We start from the raw sequence: 20,953 nt of genomic DNA, 5'->3' as shown, positions 1-20,953 counted from the left end.
CTGGTGTCTACGTTTCTGTATTAATCATCTGATGCTTTATTTTATACATGGTGTAAAATAATTTATTTTAAATAATAGTCAAAAACCCTATAAAACATTGTTCAAAAAAATATGAATCTTTGAACCGATATTTGTCGGTCAAACTGGCCAGTTCTCTCCAAAAAGGCGCGAGGCGGGACCATAGAGGTCAATTAAAAAAAAGTTTATTTTTCAACGCGCATTCAGCCAGCAAGGCCCCGCCCCGCTCTTGCCGTCTCGCTCGCGCACTTTGAAAGCCTACACCTTGTCATATGACCCTTAGTGCTCGCCGTGCGAGGGTGTGTGACAGTTATTTTTGTGTTGAAAAGTGTTTGTGAGTTTGTGCAAGATAATAATAGTGTTTGAGGTGAGATTGTTTTTTATTTAAATTTGGGGTTTATTTAATAAGGTTTTTTCATAGATAATTAGCAAGTTATATTTTTTTGTAATTTAAAAGCTAAAATAATAATTAGGAATATATTTGTTTATAATACGTCATGGAGATATCTAGATAGGTAGGTACTATTTAGATCTCTACTTGGAGCTTCAATTAAATTTTATCATAAATGTTACAGGTACACTTATAATATTTTAAAACAAAAAAGAACAAAATAAAAATACTGTTACTGCTTAATTTTTGTCGTTATTATCATATCAAAATTAATTATGTTTTATTGGTCGCTACCGCATTTAAAAGAATTGTACCTTCGACGGTTTTTACACGTTTCTGAATTTGCACCATGAAAAGCTTTTTTAGGGTTCCGTACCCAAAGGGTAAAACGGGACCCTATTACTAAGACTTCGCTGTCCGTCCGTCCGTCCGTCCGTCTGTCACCAGGCTGTATCTCACGAACCGTGATAGCTAGACAGTTGAAATTTTCACAGATGATGTATTTCTGTTGCCGCTATAACAACAAATACTAAAACAGAATTAAATAAAGATTTAAATGGGGCTCCCATACAACAAACGTGATTTTTGACCAAAGTTAAGCAACGTCGGGAGTGGTCAGTACTTGGATGGGTGACCGTTTTCTTTTTTGCTTTTTTTTTTGTTTTTTTTTTTGCATTATGGTACGGAACCCTTCGTGCGCGAGTCCGACTCGCACTTGCCCGGTTTTTTTTATTTACCTCTCGTCCCACAATCTAATATTTTGGTCCTAATCTGGACGAAATCTACGATAACTATCACCTTTGCATTGATAGAATAGAATAGAACTAGCGACCCACCCCGTCTTCGCGCGGCTTACACAAAAGCTTAAGATGAAACAGGAGCTGAGTTTTAAATATTTTAGGTAAATGGGTCAAAAAGATCACTGCGTTACGTTCTTTCCTGTAGACATACACAAGAGTTAAGGGCTAGAAAGATTAATTTTCTTATTTAACCCTTATCCACGTAAAAAGGTCCTCCTTCAATTTACAGAACTATGATAAAATCATTACTTACATGCCCACAAGCTGTTAACTATTGCCTACAGGAGAGAAAACTAGCGTGTTTGCGCGAACTGTACATTTTTCTCTCCTCTGGGCAATAGTTAACAGCTTGTAGGCAATGTAAGTAATGATTTTATCATAGTTCCGTAAATAAAAGGAGGACCTTTTTACGTGGGTAAAGGTTAAATAAGAAAATTAACCTTTATAGCCCTTAACTCTTGTGTATGTCTACAGGAAAGAACGTAACACAGTGATCTTTTTGACCCAAATATACCCGTCTCGCTAACGGAAGCGGCTCCTAAAACTAGTGCGATAAGGACAAGGCAAAAAATCCTGCGTAAAAACCTCAAAAATCAAGGTTTCGTACTCGACTGTTTCCTCCTCCAAAACTTAACCAATCGTAACCAAATTTGGAAATATAATTGATTATGAAATTATCTGTGTCGGACCGTTTTGCTTTTTTGGCTAATTGATATCAGTTTTGAATACTACGCCTCTCAATGCGGCATAGTCAATGAGGCCATTTTGGCCATTTTTGAAGGGCTCTAGCGCCTTAAAAAACAAAAATATCACAAAAAGCAAAACGGTCCGACACAGATATTGACAATATTAATCTGTGTTGAAAAAATAATTGCTCTAGCATCAAAACCCACGGAGGAAACAGTCGAGTACGTTTGTATGGAGAAATGACCACTCCTGTTGGCTCTTAACAAAATATAAGTACACCTAAACCATCCTCAAGAATCACTATATTAATGAAAACCGCATGAAAGTAGTTATTATATTAGTTTCAATTAAACAAAAAAATCACTCATGGGCGCTTCCGGTGCAAAGATTTCAATATAACAATACAAAGTACATGTATAAAGGATGACTCACGCTAGACCGAGCCGGGGCCGGGCCGGAGCTTCCGGCGCTTCGTTTTCTATGGAATGAATGCACGTGAGTACTGATCAGCCGTCATAGAAAATGACATGTTGGACGCCTCGGCCCGGGCCCGGCCCGGTCTAGCGTCAGTCAACTTAAAGGTCAATACAACGCTCGCAGCACTTCCGCGTTCGATCCTATGCTTTAGAAGCGACTCGGAGCGATGCTTAAATAAAATGCAGAACCCTAAAAATAACTCAGGACATCCAGTTACGTAGGCAGGGTCATTACGAACTTAGGCTAGAGTAGAAGGCCTTTAAAATCAAAAACTGTATATTAAGGGCGGTAAACAAAAACTTACGAACGAGCGTGAATTGAAGGCCGAAGCCGGCGAGGGCAAAATTAACACGACTTCGTAATTCCTGTACCGTGTGGTTTTGTATGTGGTTGGTTAATCAATAAATGTTATAACTACCTGAAAATGTACAAATTATTGAAAGATACAGAGTATAGTTTGTGTTACATATTTGTGTGTTAGGTAGGTAGATAAGATGTAGAGTTTACGTAACGAAAATAGGTTTTAATCCAGAAGGGTTTAATCCTTTATACTTTGTATTATTTTATAAAACAAATGTCTAACATAAGGTTTATCGGGGCAAGTGCAACCACGGGGGCAAAGTGCCTATTCTGGAAATAACAAACTCAAACTCAAACTCAAAATATACTTTATTCATGTAGGCCTATTAGCAACAAGCTCTCTATCATCAGGGCGGTCTCTCTAAGAATTAGAGGAACGAGAAGAAATATAGAAAGATTTGGATCTGAAGACGGCTGTGGAATACCCATCCTTGAAGATTAGATTTCTCTTCTTTCTACCGCACAACTGTTTTTAAATACGTTTAAAATTGTATTATTTAATGTAATAAATGTTTTTCCCGTACCAACAAACTCTTATGAATCGTAATTAATCTTAATCTAATTATCAGAACAATTTATTGATGTTAATATTATTCCATAATTAATAAGATTGGATTATTATACAGATCAAATTTAACACTAAGAATTTCACAAAAGGATTGTCAATCTTTAAAAAACGTACCTTACCTACCTAACCTAATTAAAGTATTGGTTTTCTTTGCTTTACCTACTTGGAAAAGTGCGAACACTGCGGAAGGGTGTCTGAAAGAGTTTCTTACTTTCTCTGTAATACATATTTGTGTAATTCAATCATTTTAATTTGTTTTTTAGTTTCATCATTCATTTTTAAAATATTAAAGAATGAAATCGGCCTCTACATATATACATACAAATTATGGTGTATTTAGTGACCATTATTATATAATAATAATAATAATAAGCCCGCAGGGCAGCTTGTGGCGAGCTGTTGGGGAGTAACGACCCCACGGACCCGAGTGCTCCCGAGAGTCGGTCAGGGTCTCCGTCTCCGGCGTGTCTTCGTCGGTCGGAGTGGACCCCAAGGGGACCCGCAGGACTCTCAGCTCTGGCTCGCCTTCATTGGCCGTCCAGAGAGGAGTCGCTAGAGCTATATGCTCCAGGGGTGGAAGTGTTAAAGGGCATAACGCCGCGAGTAACTTCGGAGAAAGCGCAGCACCACCTCTCGACACCCCTGAGCCGCTCACGCCGGTGTTGCACCTGGCCGTCTTTACGATGGCGCATCAGGTGCCCATCTAACGAGTGGCGAGTCACCACCTGTCTCGATAACTTGTGTAAGCAATGTTATGGCAGGTGTCCGGACTTCTTTGCAATAGCCCAGTCTTTTTTCCACCCAAACTTAAACCATAGACCAGTATTCTGACCATATTCTTTACAATAGCTTCCAATGCCTGCTGAAACCGGTTCACGGGTATTTATTGATGTACCCGTGAATGGGTTCCAGCAGGCGTTCTACATGACATCAAATCTCTCCAAACGGCCTCTACGTGTTGGATCCATATCCCCACGCACGCCTTATAAATGACCGGGCTCGAAAGACCCGAGAGTTTTAAAACGGAGATACAAATAATAATAAAAAGCTTTATTTATTCCATAAAAATAATAAGTTACAATTGAGACAATTAAAAATAAATCATTAACATAAGATAAATATTAGTACGTTTGAATGTCGTGCAGAAGTTGAATTTTAACAATAGATTTTCATGCAATAATTGAATTAGTTAACTAATATTAATTACAAAAATTAGGTAGGTAACTTATATTATATGGACCCCCTTCGGGTAAAAGCCTCCTCCAAAGAATTCCATTTGTCTCTATTTTTTGCCGCATTTATCCAATTTTGGCCCGCAATTGAGACTATTTCATCCTGCCACCTGTTATTTGGCCGTCCTTTGCCCCTAGAGCCATGAGGTCCTGCCCATTTTGTTGCAGTTGATGTCCACCTGTCATCGCTATATCTTGCAATATGGCCGGCCCATTTCCACTTCAAGCTTTGAGAAAAATGTAGAGCATCTTTAAAGTTAGTTCTTTTACGTATTTCGGTGTTTCTTATTCTATCTCTGAGCTTGATGCCTAAACAACTTCTTTCCATTTTTCTTTGTGTAATTTGGATTTGTGCTTTAGTTTTGTGGTCAAATATCCAGGTTTGACAGCCATAAGTCAGGCAAGGAAGGATGGAAGTATCCATTACAACTTTCTTTGTTGTAGTAGGTAATTTTCGTGCTTTCAGTATTTCCTTGTGTGCCCAAAACTTCTTCCATGTGATAGCTATCCTACGATTCACTTCCTCTGTGTTTCTTTCAGATTTCAATGATATTAGTTTTCCGAGATAGATATAATCATTAACATATTCCAGCGGTGTGTTATTAACTAGAATAGTAGACGGGTTATGATTGGTCATTACTTTCGTTTTCTCGAGATTCATTTCAAGGCCTGCTTTTTTGCTCGTTATTTCGAGTTCATTTATCATTGCATTTAGTTGAGTAGGGTTTTCGGAAAACAGCAGTATATCGTTATTACTACACTAAAATCAATGAATACAACGTATATTTCCATGTAAATTCCCACACAAAATAACACATTCCACAGCTCTTTAGTATCTCTAGCTTGCCGCGTATGAACGAAACCAGTGTAAAATCATTTGTTTATTTAAATTGAATATCCTCTTCGAATTACTTACCATTCAGTTATGAATATGAAAGTATAGACATCCTATGATGTTTTGGCAACATACTGGTATTTTACGTGGCTACCGAATATTTTCACTTTTCAGTTCATATTTTGACTTGGAGCGCGTGTGTTTTTACACAGAATTCGGTCAGTTTTATGAATTAGGTTGTCTTTATTCACACGGTTTGGAGAATTCCACGGGCTGTCCCGTACAAACGCATTGTATTTCCTGTGTTGCGCCTTTTTTCTCGGCATTTAAAGCAGGCGATTATTTTTCTGTGCATATTTTTTACCATTTGTCATAGAAAAGGAAACTCTTATACCTTTAAATCTTCAGAAACTTCGCATTTGTACGGGACAATGGTAGACAATTTCATGGAATGCTCCTTTGTTGTTTGGTTGGCTACAGTGTTGGTGTAGATATGGGCTACGGATTTTTTTACTACACCCGCTCGGAAAAGCTCGTTTTATTTTTTGAATACAGTGGGAAAATTTGCATTTTATCCTCTTTTTTCGCTTTACAAAGTGATTTGATTCAAATTTTTAGCACTTTCGTTTCGTCATTAATCATACTTAGTTCGTTTTTTAGGGTTCCGTACCCAAAGGGTAAAACGGGACCCTATTACTAAGACTTCGCTGTCCGTCCGTCCGTCCGTCTGTCACCAGGCTGTATCTCACGAACCGTGATAGCTAGACAGTTGAAATTTTCACAGATGATGTATTTCTGTTGCCGCTATAACAACAAATACTAAAAACAGAATAAAATAAAGATTTAAATGGGGCTCCCATACAACAAACGTGATTTTAGACCAAAGTTAAGCAATGTCGGGAGTGGTCAGTACTTGGATGGGTGACCGTTTTTTTTTGCTTTTTTTGTTTTTTTTTTTTTGCATTATGGTACGGAACCCTTCGTGCGCGAGTCCGACTCGCACTTGCCCGGTTTTTTAGCATTAGAAAGAAGGTAAGCGATCTTGACAAGTCTTTTAATTGAAAAACGCCTTAAAAAATCAGTAACTATTACTTATGAAAGCAGAAGAATATAAATAATCATATTAGATTCATAATTGTTACATATTTGCTGTGACTTATTATATTTAAAAAGTGTTTTTCAATTAAAAGACTCTTCAAGATTGTTTACCTTTTTTCTAATGCTAACAAAAACGAACTATAATTAAGGTGATATTTGTAATGTTAAGGTAGTAAGTTGGTGTGGTGAAAAAGTCACGTCGCTTTTTACTTTAGGTTCTTGATGCGCACTGAAGTTATCGATTGTTCCAAACCTGGCGATGGTTACAGCCTAGTTTTTGTCGCTATAACATTGAAAATGGCTTCCGTAAAGTTACATTTAGCGTAATATACTAAAATTAAATACCGGTCTGAATCACCTGAGATCAAAAACAAAATGTTTCCATCAATTAACCCTAAAGTAATTATCTAAGGGAGCTAGTGAAGCGTCTTACTGATGCTGCGGGTGACCAGAGGGCTGGATACTTCACTTACTTCCTTGCCCAGCGAATTGGCATTGCCATTCAGCGCGGCAACGCCACCAGCCTTCTGGGCACCCTACTAGCTCCCATTTTTTACCTCTAAATATTTGTATATAGTTCTTAGAGTTTAGTTTTAATTTTAATGTTTAGTTTATTTATTAATTAATACTGTTATGCTTTCATTAATAAATCTTATAACTACCCAGTTATCTAATCAGTACCTAATTATCAGACATCGTACATTTTCCAGCATTTTTGATGCAGCAGAGTGGTGTTAACGGAATTGGTATAGATAATTTCAACTGAAATAGTAAATTAAGGTAAATATTAACATAATTAACGCTAATTAATCATTAGGGTTGAAATTATTTATACCAATTCCGTTAACACCACTCCGCTGCATTAAAAATGCTGGAAAATGTACGATCACTGCCCAAGTAGCACAGATAGCTCTATAACTACTCACTTTTAGTTCTATCTAACGCTCTGTGCGTATTAAGACACTTATAACAGCACACTGGTGGTCCTACAGCTGTATAATAGATTTCAGTGATATTTATATAGCTTAGGGCTGATTAAAAGCTGCATTACGGCTCTGAAAACTACCATTAATACGCAAAGAGTGATATAAAGGTATATTTGCTACGAACCTATACAGCTTTAAGGGTTATCAAATGCTTTAACCGTTATAAGGTCTGTTTAGTGGATAAAATTACGCCATGTGCTGTATAAGGAGGTAATTGTGGACTTTTATTACGTTGACTTATTAAGGGAGCACAAGTGAACTATTATGAAGCTAATAGACGTATAATGGAAAACATGTGGCACATTATACAGCTTTTCGCTTAACATGTTTACCGCTAAGCAGCTTTTATTACGCTGACTTTTAAGGGACCACGAGTGAACTAATATGAAGCCAATAGACGCATAATGGAACACCTGTGGCGCATAATACAGCTTATCGCTGAACGTGTTTACCGCTAAGCAGCTTTTATTACGCTGACTTTTTAAGGAAGCACGAATGAACTATTATGAAGCCAATAGACGTATAATGGAACATACGTGGCGCATAATACAGCTTATCGCTGAACATGTTTACGGGTTTACCGCTAAGCAGCTTTTATTACGCTGACTTTTAAGGGAGCACGAGTGAACTAATATGAAGCCAATAGACCTATAAATGAAACACATGTGGCGCATAATACTGCTTATCACTGAAGATGTTTGCCGCTAAAGCAGCTTTTATTTTGCTGACTTATTATAAGGGAGAACGAGTGAACTGTTATGAAACCAATAGACGTATAATCGAACACATGTGGCGCATAATACGGCTTAGCGCTGAACATGTTTACCGCTAAGCAGCCTATTATACTACCATTGAGACTGTGTGTATAGCGGCTATTTAAACGTTCACAAGATACCTTATAACTGTTTAGAGGTTCACTAGTGTATCGAAAGAACGACTTGGACTTTATAGTGGTTCACTTAAGTATCTTAATCAGATATATAACAGTCGTATGCTGCATATTAGAATTTTAACGGATCACGTTGCTTTTTAACATTGACCGCCATTTTATTGTATATAACCTACAAAATTTAAATTACTTTTCCAACTTTTAAGGGCAACAATAACGTTTTGTGCATGAGTTCTTAACCTAAATCACTAGTTTAGCACTTCCTATAACGTATTATTAACTTTTTATCTCATAATTCCGTCCAAACCACTAAAATAGTTTTTACACAATAGCTTATTTATATCATTAATTTAGATAAATCCTGATTATTCTCGTGGCGCATTGAAATTTTCTTAGATAATGTATATATATAATGTCAATAAACTTGCATTCCCAAACATCTTTCTCACATTAATATATAAAAGATCATGTACTAACATTTAACTAAACACTTTAACAAAATGACTTATGGTGTTGTTGCGCTAAAGGTTTTTGCTTCAATATAAATATGTTTTTTAAGGCAGTGGTGTAAAAGTATGTTAATAATTATCTTTTATTCAGCCCAACGTCAATCTTTCCCGGTATTAGGGCGCACATGTGACATATTAACTGAATAAAGGGTAACTGGTGGGGTCTTACCCAGTCAATATACACCTCTTATAACTCCTGTTACCCCTTATAATTCCATTAAATTGCTGCTACAATGCTCTTAAACAGCTATGTGAACTTAAGGCTGCATAATTTGTGCCCATTTAAGAGTTATAAAAGCTGAAAAGAGGCTTATACAGCTCTTATGCAGCTTTTTTATTCCAGCTTCAAGCGTATTCGTACTTCATTATGCGGCTGCTATACAGCTAATCTGTGCTACTTGGGTGGTCATTGTTTTAAAAGCACTGCATATGCTTTTAATAATCGCGCTGCCAGGCTTTAGGTTTTAATAAATCTCTTTTTTTGTAACAGTAATCTCGCTCGGGGATGAAATCCACAGCCATGGAGTGCGGAAGCTGCCTCAGCCCCGCCAGCGACACGGACGAATCTGAGACTTCGCTGTTCCCATTCGATAACCAGAAAGGTCAGATTTTATAGGTTCTCTCTTACATGTAAAATAGCACTAATACTTAATTAAACATTTTAACCTTATTTATTTATTGTGACATTGAATTTTAAATTATTATTTTTTTAATTTTTAAATTTAAATTTAAATTTTAAATTTTATTTTTAAATATTTATTTTATTTTTTAATTTTATTCTTTATTGACTTTTACAATGTTATAGGTACTATTATCAGACTTTTTTTTTACACACTCTTAATTATACGATAGATTATGATGAAATGTTTTAATAGGTATTAGCTAGTAAGTGAAATATTGTGTGCCCTAACAGGGTGTCATGAATTGGCCAACTTAACTGTAAGATCATATTATGTAATTTATGTTCATGACTGCAATAAATGAAATATGAAATATGAACATACTATTCGTTAAGAAGCAACGCTGATGCAAACATTGCTTTTATGGCTCCTCTACACGGTGGTCCAGCGCTGGACCAGCGACAGCACGCACTATGGAATGGGCCACATGTAGATGCATACGCGCTATCGCTGGCCCACTATTTTTGATGTGCGGACGAATAACCGACACCATGGCAAACCCATCGTCATCCCGCCGCGCCATAAGCCATCCGACACCACTACACACTCTACACCCATCTTAGTGGGTCATTATGATGGCCCATTATGTAGAGGAGCCATTAATAGGGTCACACGTCCCGAGCGTCGGCGTCTAGTCGATTCTATGGCTGCTGCTCGGCGCAGCGTTGGCGCAACTGCGCAGCGACGCTATTTTCCATAGTGCTGACTGTCTAGTCTAGGCGTCTGCCTAAACTCAAAAGACGCTAGTGTGGGGTGCCTCTTAGATCGAGACCACCGGATGGAAATCGTGGATTTTAGCGTCCTTTGCACTCATAGCGAGTATAGCGACTGTCTATCACAACCAAGCTTCGAACTGTTGAACTGAACCGGAGCGAGATTCAGCAACAAAAAACCTATTTCTTCGAGATATTTTTCTTTACCTGGTGGTGAATATAATGAATGATATTCCGTTCCGAAGGTCTTACTGTATAGTAAACGTATGCTATGCTTGTTGTTACTATTAATGCCCACGTCCCATCGACCTTGGACGTGGCTGATTATTAGTTGAATATTAGATCATCTTCATCTTTACTTGAAAATGTAGATAACAATTTAAGAATGACCGGGCCGGAGCTTCCGGCGCCTACTTTTCTATGACATGACAGGCGATCAAGTCATGCATTCCATAGAAAACGATGCGCCGGAAGCTCCGGCCCGGACACGGCCCGGTCTAACGTGAGTCATCCTTTAGTCTAACGAGACAAATTTCTTTTAGACACCAACAAAATGGCCTTCGACAACTACCTAACCCCACAACGCAACAAAAAATTCCGTGACTGCTACGAAACCAAACTACCCTACGTGCGCGAATTCAAAGAACTGGTCGAACGCTTCAAAAACAACGAAGACGAAACATTCGACGATCGCATGCGTTCCAATTTCAACGAGGAAATGAATTATGCTCAAAACGAATCGAATCTAACGCTGCTGCGTATGACGGAACAAACTTTCGAAGTCCCAGTAGAGAGGGAAAGAGTAACGCAGTCGTATTTCGCTGAAAACGAGAATGCTAGACGGTGTTTAAACTTCAATTTCGAGCAAGTCCAGTGTGTGTGTGAGGCGTTACAGCAGAAGGGCGATATAGAGAAATTGTCGGAGTTTCTGTGGAGTTTGCCGCCGAGTGAGTTGCTTCGTGGAAGCGAAACAGTACTCAGGTATGTTTTCCTTGAAGTGTGTGAATAGGAGGATGTGGGGGTCAGTTTTCATGATAATGGGAAAGTCTTCATGGAAATATGATGAATATTGTGAGTCGTAATAAAAAAAAACGGTATTTAACTTGCTATGTTACTCAAAATGTAATACCTAGTTAGTTAAATGCAGTATCTACATTCAATTACGCTACTTAAAAAGGATTTTAAAAGTTCGCTCACCACATCATAGTGTTTTTTCAGGCTTTAGCCATATTATGCGAGGTGATTAGGTCGGTCGTACTGAATGGAGAAAAAAAAATATCTTGTCTTTGGGAGACCGAAAAAAAATTCCCCAATTTAGGATTGATCGCATAGGGGAAATGGTAAACTCGCTAAATATGGTGAATCTTAAATAAACCCACTTAAATAAAATGCAGTCATTTTAGTAATTATATTTTTAACTAAAGTCTGACCAGTAATATATGATAATTATCAAGAGGGCGCTGTTATTCTCATGTAAGTATAGGGTGACAGTTCAGAGTATGAAAAAATTTGTTCTAATGAAATTCCGCAACATGGCGCGTGATCATATGTTTCTGATCAGGCTTCACATGTAAAGATATATTGTAAATACAGGGCTAAAATCTAAACTAAAATAAATTTTCAGAGCCCGCGCTTTAGTAGCGTACCATAGAGGAGCGTTTCAAGAGCTATACGCCATATTGGAGGCGCACGCCTTCCCGCCAAAACACCACAACGCTCTACAGACTCTATGGTTCAAGGCTCACTACAAGGAGGCTGAGAAAGTTCGGGGAAGGAAACTGGGTAAGACCATAGAGAATATTTCAAATTACTTACAATACAAATTATTTAATTAGATAGAGTTCGTCGTACTTTAGTACGAAATGTAAAATTCTTATGGAAATACGACGCCCATGGTGGCCAAGTAAGTGTAAAGTGAGCTTAAACGGACATACATAAATCGTCGGGTGACAAGCAAAAGTCACTAACTAACACCATTGAAATTATTGGACAATAAACCGTGTTACAAGTGTAATAAAGTGCATTGTTACTTTAATTTATTGATAGTAATTACTACTTAGTGACTTTTGCTTGTCACCCGACGAAATATAAGTAGAAAAGGTTAATGAAAGTTTTTTAAGAAGCAAATTTCGTTAGACAACATCTGCCAGGACATAACTTTGACTATAATAAGTACATAATAATTACTCTCAACTTTGTTTTGAAAGGTTTAAAGTAGTATCTTTAAACTCTCTTTTACTCGCATTGTTTTAAATAGGTGTAAAAGTATCAGAAAGAAAGACGGACCACAGAATTCTAATAAAATTAATAATAAGTACCTAACCGTTTTTAGGGTCCGGTACCCAAAGGGTCAAAACGGCACCCTAGGTAATAGGGTACGGTTGGTACTAAGACTTCACTGTCCGTCTATCTGTCACGGCTGTATCTCACGAACCGTGATAGCTAGACAGTTGAAACTTTCATAGATGATGTATTTCTGTTGCCGCTATAACAACAAATACTAGAAACAGAATAATATAAACATGTATTTAAGAGGGGCTCCCATACAACAAACGTGATTTTTTTGCTATTTTTGCGTAATAGTACGGAACCCTTCGTGCGCGAGTCCGACTCGCACTTGCCCGGTTTTTATATTATTTTGCTGTTTTAGGTTTGGTAATCAGAATTTTTAGACTGAACTAACCACATATCACACACACATCACACACACACCTCACACACACACACACATGCCTGAGCAATCGATATATCATCTCACCTATGTATTGCGTATTATACAGGTGCTGTGGACAAATACAGGCTCAGGAAGAAATATCCGCTACCAAAGACGATCTGGGATGGCGAAGAAACCGTGTACTGCTTTAAAGAGAAAAGCAGGAACGCGTTGAAAGAATGCTACTACCGAAATAGGTAACAATCTACATAATTTTGTTTAAATTTTAAAGTTATTTATTTGGGTATTGTTGGGTGCCCTGAAAACCAGCGCAGTGTCTTACAGACATTGCTTATGCTGAACGGCATCCTAAGTATTTGGATTTGGTGTATGTTTACTGAATTATTAACTTTATGTTGTACTTACCTAATGTATGTTTTTTACGCCAAATAAATATTTTCTATTCTATTCTATTTATTTATTCTTTATTTTACATAAGAAAAACTTATCGTACAAAAGGCAGACTTGATGCTTAAAGCATTCTCTACCAGTTAATCAGTACGGCAGTACAGTTAAGTACCAGTCAGTTATGGTATTTACGAATAACATTATTTTTATTAAATATTTACGAGAAATCAGCGTTGAAATATAATTTCCTCATTTTTAGGGTTCCGTACCCAAAGGGTAAAACGGGACCCTATTACTAAGACTTCGCTGTCCGTCCGTCCGTCCGTCCGTCCGTCTGTCACCAGGCTGTATCTCACGAACCGTGATAGCTAGACGGTTGAAATTTTCACAGATGATGTATTTCTGTTGTCGCTATAACAACAAATACTAAAAACAGAATAAAATAAAGATTTAAATGGGGCTCCCATACAACAAACGTGATTTTTGACCAAAGTTAAGCAACGTCGGGAGTGGTCAGTACTTGGATGGATGACCGTTTTTTTTTTGCTTTTTTTGTTTTTTTTTTTGTATCATGGTACGGAACCCTTCGTGCGCGAGTCCAACTCGCACTTGCCCGGTTTTTATCTTTGGGGAGTGTGCCCAAGAGCTACACGAGCTTATTCCACCGTCCCCATTCTACCATCGGACTTTTAGACGCACGGCCGGTTTCCATCCTTACTTGGTAGATATTCCACCAATTCGCACGAAGCGCTTTGCTTCTACTTTCCTTATGCGCACTGCCAAGGAATGGAATTCCTTGCCGGCGTCTATATTTCCGTGTTCTTATAACCCGGCAACCTTCAAATCAAGAGTGAACAGGCACCTTCTGGGCGAGCTCGCTCCATCGTAGGCCACGTCTACGCCTCGGCTAGTCTGTGGCCATGAGTAAGCCCATTCATAATAAAAAAAAAAAAAAAACCAGTCGAGGCTCTCTTTATCCTTTAAAAACTGATGAGGAAGTTGTATTTTATCCACAAGTGGGGCAAAGTAATTTGACTCAAATTTTAAGTTGCGTAGGTTACGATCGTGGTAAAATTTTCCTTGTTCAGTACGGATATGATGGTCGTTCTTGTCTACGTGACAGCGTGATAAAACGGTGTCCGTCACTTTCTATCCCGCGGTGTTAAAAAATGACAGTTATTTTATCTCCTGGATAAAGCAATCCATAATACGCCTGCAGGTTTTAATTCACTCGAGGTAAACAACAACTTGCTTGTATAATGGCTCCTCTACACGATGGGCCAACGCCGGCCACTCCAAGGGACGCATTTATGCGTTAGAGGGAGCAAGTGATATTGCTATCTCATTCTACCGCATGGCTGCGTCCCTTGGAGTGGCCGGCGCTGGCCCATCGTGTAGGGGAGCCATAATAAATAACTATTTTGCCAGGTACCCAACACCAGACGAGAAGAGGGCCTTGGCGCGCAAAACGGGGCTGACTCTCACTCAAGTCTCCAACTGGTTCAAGAACCGTCGGCAGCGAGATAGGACACCACAGCAGATTAACAGACCGTAAGTATTTTGCTACCTTACCCAAAGAACTAGAATAACTACAGAAATCTGACTAGAAGCTCAAAATTGACTTTACTCTGTCGTCTACCCAGGCCGGAGATCTCCGGCCAATGGTTCGTTGCCCCTGTCACACGCGCCGGACACTCCGTATTTGTAACGATTTTTTTGCACCCGAGATAATTGGCAGGTGAAAAGCAGCTGTTATTTTCATTAAAAAAAAACTGCTTTTGGACTGGGGTTAAAATGGCCGGAGATCTCCGTCCGTAACAAATACGGGGTACAGAATAATTGACGGATATCTCCGGCCGGGTTAGATATAATAAGGGTGCTTTTTTAGGGTTCCGTACCTCAAAAGGAAAAAACGGAATCCTTATAGGATCACTCGTGCGTCTGTCTGTCTGTCCGTCTGTCACAGCCGATTTTCTCCGGAATTTTTTGACTGCTTGGTAGGCGACAGGTTACGGGAATTGTGTCGCGAGCTACTCTTTTGTAATGCTTCCTAAAGGGGCCCACAGATTACCAGTTCACCGGACGATATCAGCCTGTCAGTTGTTCGGAGCTGTCAAAATTTGCTTTTAACTGACAGGCCGATATCGTCCGGCGGACTGGTAATCCCACTGATTATGAGGTGACATTTTTCGAAGTCAAAAATGTATTGAGAGCTTCGTCTATATTTTGTTTTTTTTAGCATTAGAAAGAACTTCGCAGAAGTAAGCGTGTGGTTCCAAATCCGATACTTATAGCGGTAATAATTTGAAGTAAATTATATGTATTGACCATGCTACATTAGATAATTCAATAATTATTAACAATTAAAGAGCCTGATAAAAACTGCACGCTTGCTTCTGTGGAGTTCTTTCTAATGCTAAAAAAAACGAACTAAGTGTATTCGGGTAACAACGAATGTCGGATAATTCCGAAAATCAGATGAAAATCACCCTAAATTCCATCATAATAAAAGTCTCTTTTCGGAATTATCCGACAGTTTTCGACATTCGGAATTACCTGAGTAAACCTTATAATATATGCCGCAGGCATTTTGTAAGATTCCGCCGTTTAGAAACGGCGTTGTCAATTCAACGGCCACCAACTATTATTTGCCTGAAACAGAAGTTAAAAACAAATAAAGTCAAATTTATGACTTCCTTTGAAAGCTCCCTTGTTATCCTTTGTCGGTCCAAGTAGAGGTCACTTCAACATTAAAAAAAACAACGATGCTACAGGTTCAAACCAATATCATACTAAATTCAACCTTATCACAACTGCTTTGAGTTTAAATTTGATAAAGTTCCAGACTCCTTTTGTGTCCTTTTCACTTTCAAAACACGTTATGTTTATGAAATACAATAGCGTTCGCTACGAGATAATTTGAAGTTTATTCCCATGCGTTAAAGTTCACATTTCATTGTCTCGTTGATTGTTTGGGCGTGCAGTATTTTGTTTTGATTATTTTAATTTGAAATATCGATAAGGCGAAGTTTTTGGTGACAGAATTTGTTCCAGTACCTATGTATTATGAATATTGTACAGTCGACGTCAAAGATATGTTTACATTTTTCGCCTTATTACAAAGGCATAAGGTGCAAAAGTGTAAACATATTTTTGACGTTGCCTGTACCCACCTGTTTGTATGATGGCGGTGGGCTTGAAGTCGAGCTAGATTGTTAATGTTTAGTCTACTTACAATTAATTATTATGGTCTTGAGTACCTAAACTTAGGTACGTAGTATATTCTGTATGTTAACTCATTAGAATTTTCCACTTAGGTCTACTCTAACTGTCAAATTTGACATTTGCGCGATTCTGGAGATACTCTTGAACGATTTCCACAGGATATGACTTAGAGATCCAATTCACATCTAATAGATATCTTACTCTATCTAACGTAAAAGTGACATTGGTTGCCCGAATTGCGCTGCAAAAGAGAACTAGTTGATATCTAAACTATAACGTATCTAGAATGGATCTAGTATGTGTCGTCTCTTGTGAATATCTTGAAGTTAGAATACGGCAGTAAGGTTAGAGTCTGTGCGGAAAGGGAAGAGTCGTGAAAATATTGGTGCCCTAACATTCCACGACTCCTCTAGCTGGAAGAGATCCCTTATACACACAGGGTGGTCCAAACCTTGATGTCCAAAATTTTTTTTAGATTGCTCACGTCGTAGGCTATCAGAATATACCCTATGTATGCTAGATTTTTCGTAGTTTTCGAGTTATGATTTTATTAACTTTTAACTTTTGTGACGAAATTCCGGGGTTCTCATACAGGGTGGCTATCAATTAACTGCTTTCCCGTTGCCAGGGAGGTTTTGAGATTTACTGAGCAACTTTTACTATGGGACGAACCCAGAAATCGTGAATTATTATTAAGCCGACCACTGACTAACAGGTCGCCGGACGATATCGGCCTGTTAGTTAGAACAAAAATTTGACAGTTCCGAACAACTGACCGGCCGATATCGTCCGGCGGACTGTTAGTCAGTGGTTGGCTTTATGTTAATGTTGTTAATGTTTTTTGGACAGTTGAGTTAAATAAAATCGATAATGCTCAAAAACAAGAAATAAGTAGGTACGTAAATGTGACCCTCATTAACAAACACATGTTTAAACTTTAAACTAAATTCTAGTAACAAATTACTTTCCCGCCCCCAAATGACTTTTTTTTTAAGTCAATGTCCATTGTTTCAAAAGGCAAGTCATTTATCAAGGAGTCACTTTGGGTTTGGTTGACCACATGTGCTTCTGAAAAGACCGGTAGCTTTGGACTTTATTTTGAGAAATATAAAAAAGAGTTGAAAAACGGTCTTTATTTAAGTAACTTTGCCGCACCGCACCGATAAAATTTGTAGTGTTAAGGAGCTGTAAAATCATTAATACATTTTTATTTGCATTCAGTGAAACAAAAAAGTGGACTAATAGTAATACTCGTAACTAAACTTTAATGATTCACTATAAGTCTCCGATTTGAAACATGGATTTGCACACACCTTTCTGACCGATTTCGGCCACAGCGACTGTGTGCTCTGGAGTAGGCAATTTTTAATTCGTGTTATTAGAGTGTAGCGTGTAGGTAGCTGATCCACTCTCTGGTGCTCCCTTAGGTGGCTCACGTAAATCTTCTATCTTCGTGCCAAATCTTTTTTATCGTGCTTAATCGCTCCCCCATTGCTGAGGATCGTGACTCCACTTGCGCTTTATGAATTGCCTCAAACTGTTTCGGTCTGTTGCTTGATGGAGGGCGGTGGTCGTAACAGGTAGGTAGCTCCAGTGCTAAATACTCGAGCGCATTTTGGGCACGTCAGCGCACCACCTATAGTTGTAGGAAATTGAGGTTTATTGAGGTGGTAATAAGGGGGGTGAGGTTATATGTATTTTAATAAGGCCTAATGAAACACCACATCACGGGCTTGAATTTCGCGTCTTTTTCTGGTCATAGTACAGAACTAGGTTCTTTTTAAGTACGGACCCCTAAAACAGAACAAAACCAGACTGGCTGAAAAAAAAAGAACTTGCAATGGCTCTCATTGGTCAGTTTTGAATCTCGAATGTTTTTTTCGGGTATTGTTTATAATTTATGTTACCTACCGGAATTTTATGTTCGGGACGTGCCGTTTCGTTGAGCGCTTTTATTTATTTGAACGTTTTGGGGCCATGTACCTTTTAGAGGTAGAATTTCGATACGCTAATTAAGTAGCCAAACTGTAAAACTTTAAGCGATATGCATTCAATTATTAATGCCAGGTTTTGGCAATTATTGGTAGGTAAAGTTGACGAAGTAGGTATAAAATGAGCCGATCTTGTTCAAACTTTTTCGAGAGATCGGATATTTAGGTATATTTCGGTAGACCTTACCATTGTTTTTTTTATGTAGGTTACATGTAGGTTACATGTTACATGTTACATGTACCATCACGCTCCGTAATTGTTGCGCCATTTAGGGTCCCAGTATTTTTATTCAAGTAGTTCTTATTGAATACATATTAATATAAGTAGGTACATTGCCTTCACCAAACTTACAATAAAAAGTAACCTAAAATTAAAACTACATACAAAACTAAAACTAAACCTAAAAATCTATATCAAGAGAGGGCCCCTAGGGCATAGTGCCAAGAATGCTGGCAGCATTTCCTCGCTGGATCGCAACGCTTATGCGTTGAGCGAGGAAGCTGCCAGCTCTTTTGTCCCCAGTTAAATTGGTTGTTCAATACTTACGCTATAGAATTTCCAATTTAGCAATAACCCTAAATGGCATAACAATCACAGGATTGGGGGGTGGTGACTGTATATGCTAATGACTAACCCAACCTGCGGCCCGCGGGCCGCATGCGGCTCGTGAACCAGTCACTTGCGGCCCGAGTGCCGCCTTGGCTATTTTGTATGTAATTAATAACAAACGACAATGTCTCATAAAGTCATAAATATTAACAAACGTACCGTACGGCCCGCGTCACCTCCGTTAACTACTATGTGGCCCTTGGCTGCTAAAAGGTTGCCGACCGCTGGACTAATCGATTGAATTCGTTACAACTGCTTAGTCGACATTATAACTAAATTGCATGCGATTTGTTGCAATGTCTATAAAGCCCTTCAGGAGTGGTAGAGCTAGTAGTCATGACTAGATGAGCAAATAAATCTAACAATTTGATTTTTATTTCAGAGAGATGCTAGTACCAGCGCAGTACGCCGGCCCCCAAGGCGGTCTTGCCCCGGCCCTGCTCCCCAACTCCTACTACCACCAGCTACAAGAACCTACCCATTATCTGAGCAATGGGGCATAAGTTGATATCCTACAGTGTTTCAAATAACCAGAGAGATGAGATACCAGCACAGTACGCCAGCCCGTAACTCCGCAAGGCGGACTTGCCCCTTATTTTAGCAATGGGGCACAATTGGGGCATACAGCTAGATGTCGTCTCAAAATCCCTGTCATTGCGCTTATACTCTGGCAAACCCACCGTTTTGTGGGGCATATGGAAAGGATCGATCTCCCATACAAATTTTGAATTCCGCGCCTTTTTCTGTTGAAGTTGGCCTGCCAGAGTATACCTATATAAAATCGTATGCAATTTGTTGCAACGTCTGTAGAAGCCTTAAAACGTAGCTTCAATCCAAAGCCCGCTCCACACTCGCGTTCGCGGCTCGTGCCGCGATTCGCCTCGTGCGCGAATGGAGCGAGCTCAAACTATTTCCATTTTTTCACATCTTTGTATCTAAAGCCGCGTCTCCATATTGCGCGGCAAGCTATCGAACATTGGCGCGCGCTGCAGCCGCGCGCAATGGATACCGGGCTGCCGCGCGGCCGCCGCGCATAAGTTCTAGATGGTGTCGAAATTGGCGCGCGTGCCAAAATGCAGGTGTGCCGCGGTCGAACATTGCTCGCGCGGTCGCCGCGCAATATCGAGACGCACCTTAATCTTTGTCAAAATGCAAAACCAGTGCGTTGTTGTAAATATTTTAAACTAGTTTTTAAGCAAAAAGATTTTATTTTGTTAACTCATTTAAGTAAGTAATAGAACTGATTTAATTATTAGAGAGTTATATCTGATATCCTACTATTTCTCATGTTTTACCTCATTTAGTACCTTCCAGTGTTAGCTTGTAAGTTTATATATTTTCTGACATACTTTTTATTGCTAGAATTATATTATATGTGACTAGAACATTTAAATTGGAATTGTTTGAGAATGTAAAATAATGTAGAGACCGCAACATTAAAGCTATAATAGACGGGCGTACCTGGACCGCGGCCTTGGTCCGGTCCAAGGCTTGTCCGATCGTAAGGAAGGTGCTCTGCCTTACGTTCGTTAAAGACACAGCTATGATTGAAAACGAGAAAGGGATATTTTGACCGCACTAAGGTCGCGGTCCGGTGCGGCCGTCTGTTATGGCTTTTAATAATTGACGATATCATAGACTTTTGAGCGTCTCAAATAAGGTTAGCCAAAAATCTACGCGGTGTATGTACCTCGAAAATCGAAATTTTGCGGTAGACCCTCTATGGTCAGATTGGTCAGCCTTCCGTGTCTATTTTGACTAGGTGATCTTCACTTTATTTATTTTATTTTTTTTATTTCTTATTATTTTTAATCAGACAAATT

General features: G+C 38.8%; 1 protein-coding gene and 1 long non-coding RNA gene across 2 annotated transcripts in view; one reads left to right on the top strand and one right to left on the bottom strand.

Moving 5' to 3' along the window:
* The window catches only part of LOC134675967 (uncharacterized), a 60,738-nt gene that overhangs the window by 1,040 nt on the left and 38,745 nt on the right, over nt 1-20,953 (bottom strand). The gene's annotated exons all lie outside the window — the stretch shown is intronic.
* On the top strand, nt 187-19,697 carry LOC134675892 (homeobox protein six1-like). Its single transcript, XM_063534227.1, has 7 exons — nt 187-385; nt 9,341-9,452; nt 10,786-11,224; nt 11,868-12,025; nt 13,024-13,153; nt 14,733-14,855; nt 19,513-19,697. Exons 2-7 carry the CDS (start codon nt 9,356-9,358, stop codon nt 19,631-19,633), a joined length of 1,068 nt encoding a protein of 355 aa, XP_063390297.1. The 5' UTR covers nt 187-385; nt 9,341-9,355; the 3' UTR covers nt 19,634-19,697.

Source organism: Cydia fagiglandana, chromosome 23 (genome assembly GCF_963556715.1).
Source record: "Cydia fagiglandana chromosome 23, ilCydFagi1.1, whole genome shotgun sequence".
NCBI classification, from domain to species: Eukaryota; Metazoa; Arthropoda; class Insecta; order Lepidoptera; family Tortricidae; genus Cydia; species Cydia fagiglandana.
Note: the sequence above shows the minus strand (reverse complement) of the source record. Positions and strands in the feature narration are given on the sequence as shown.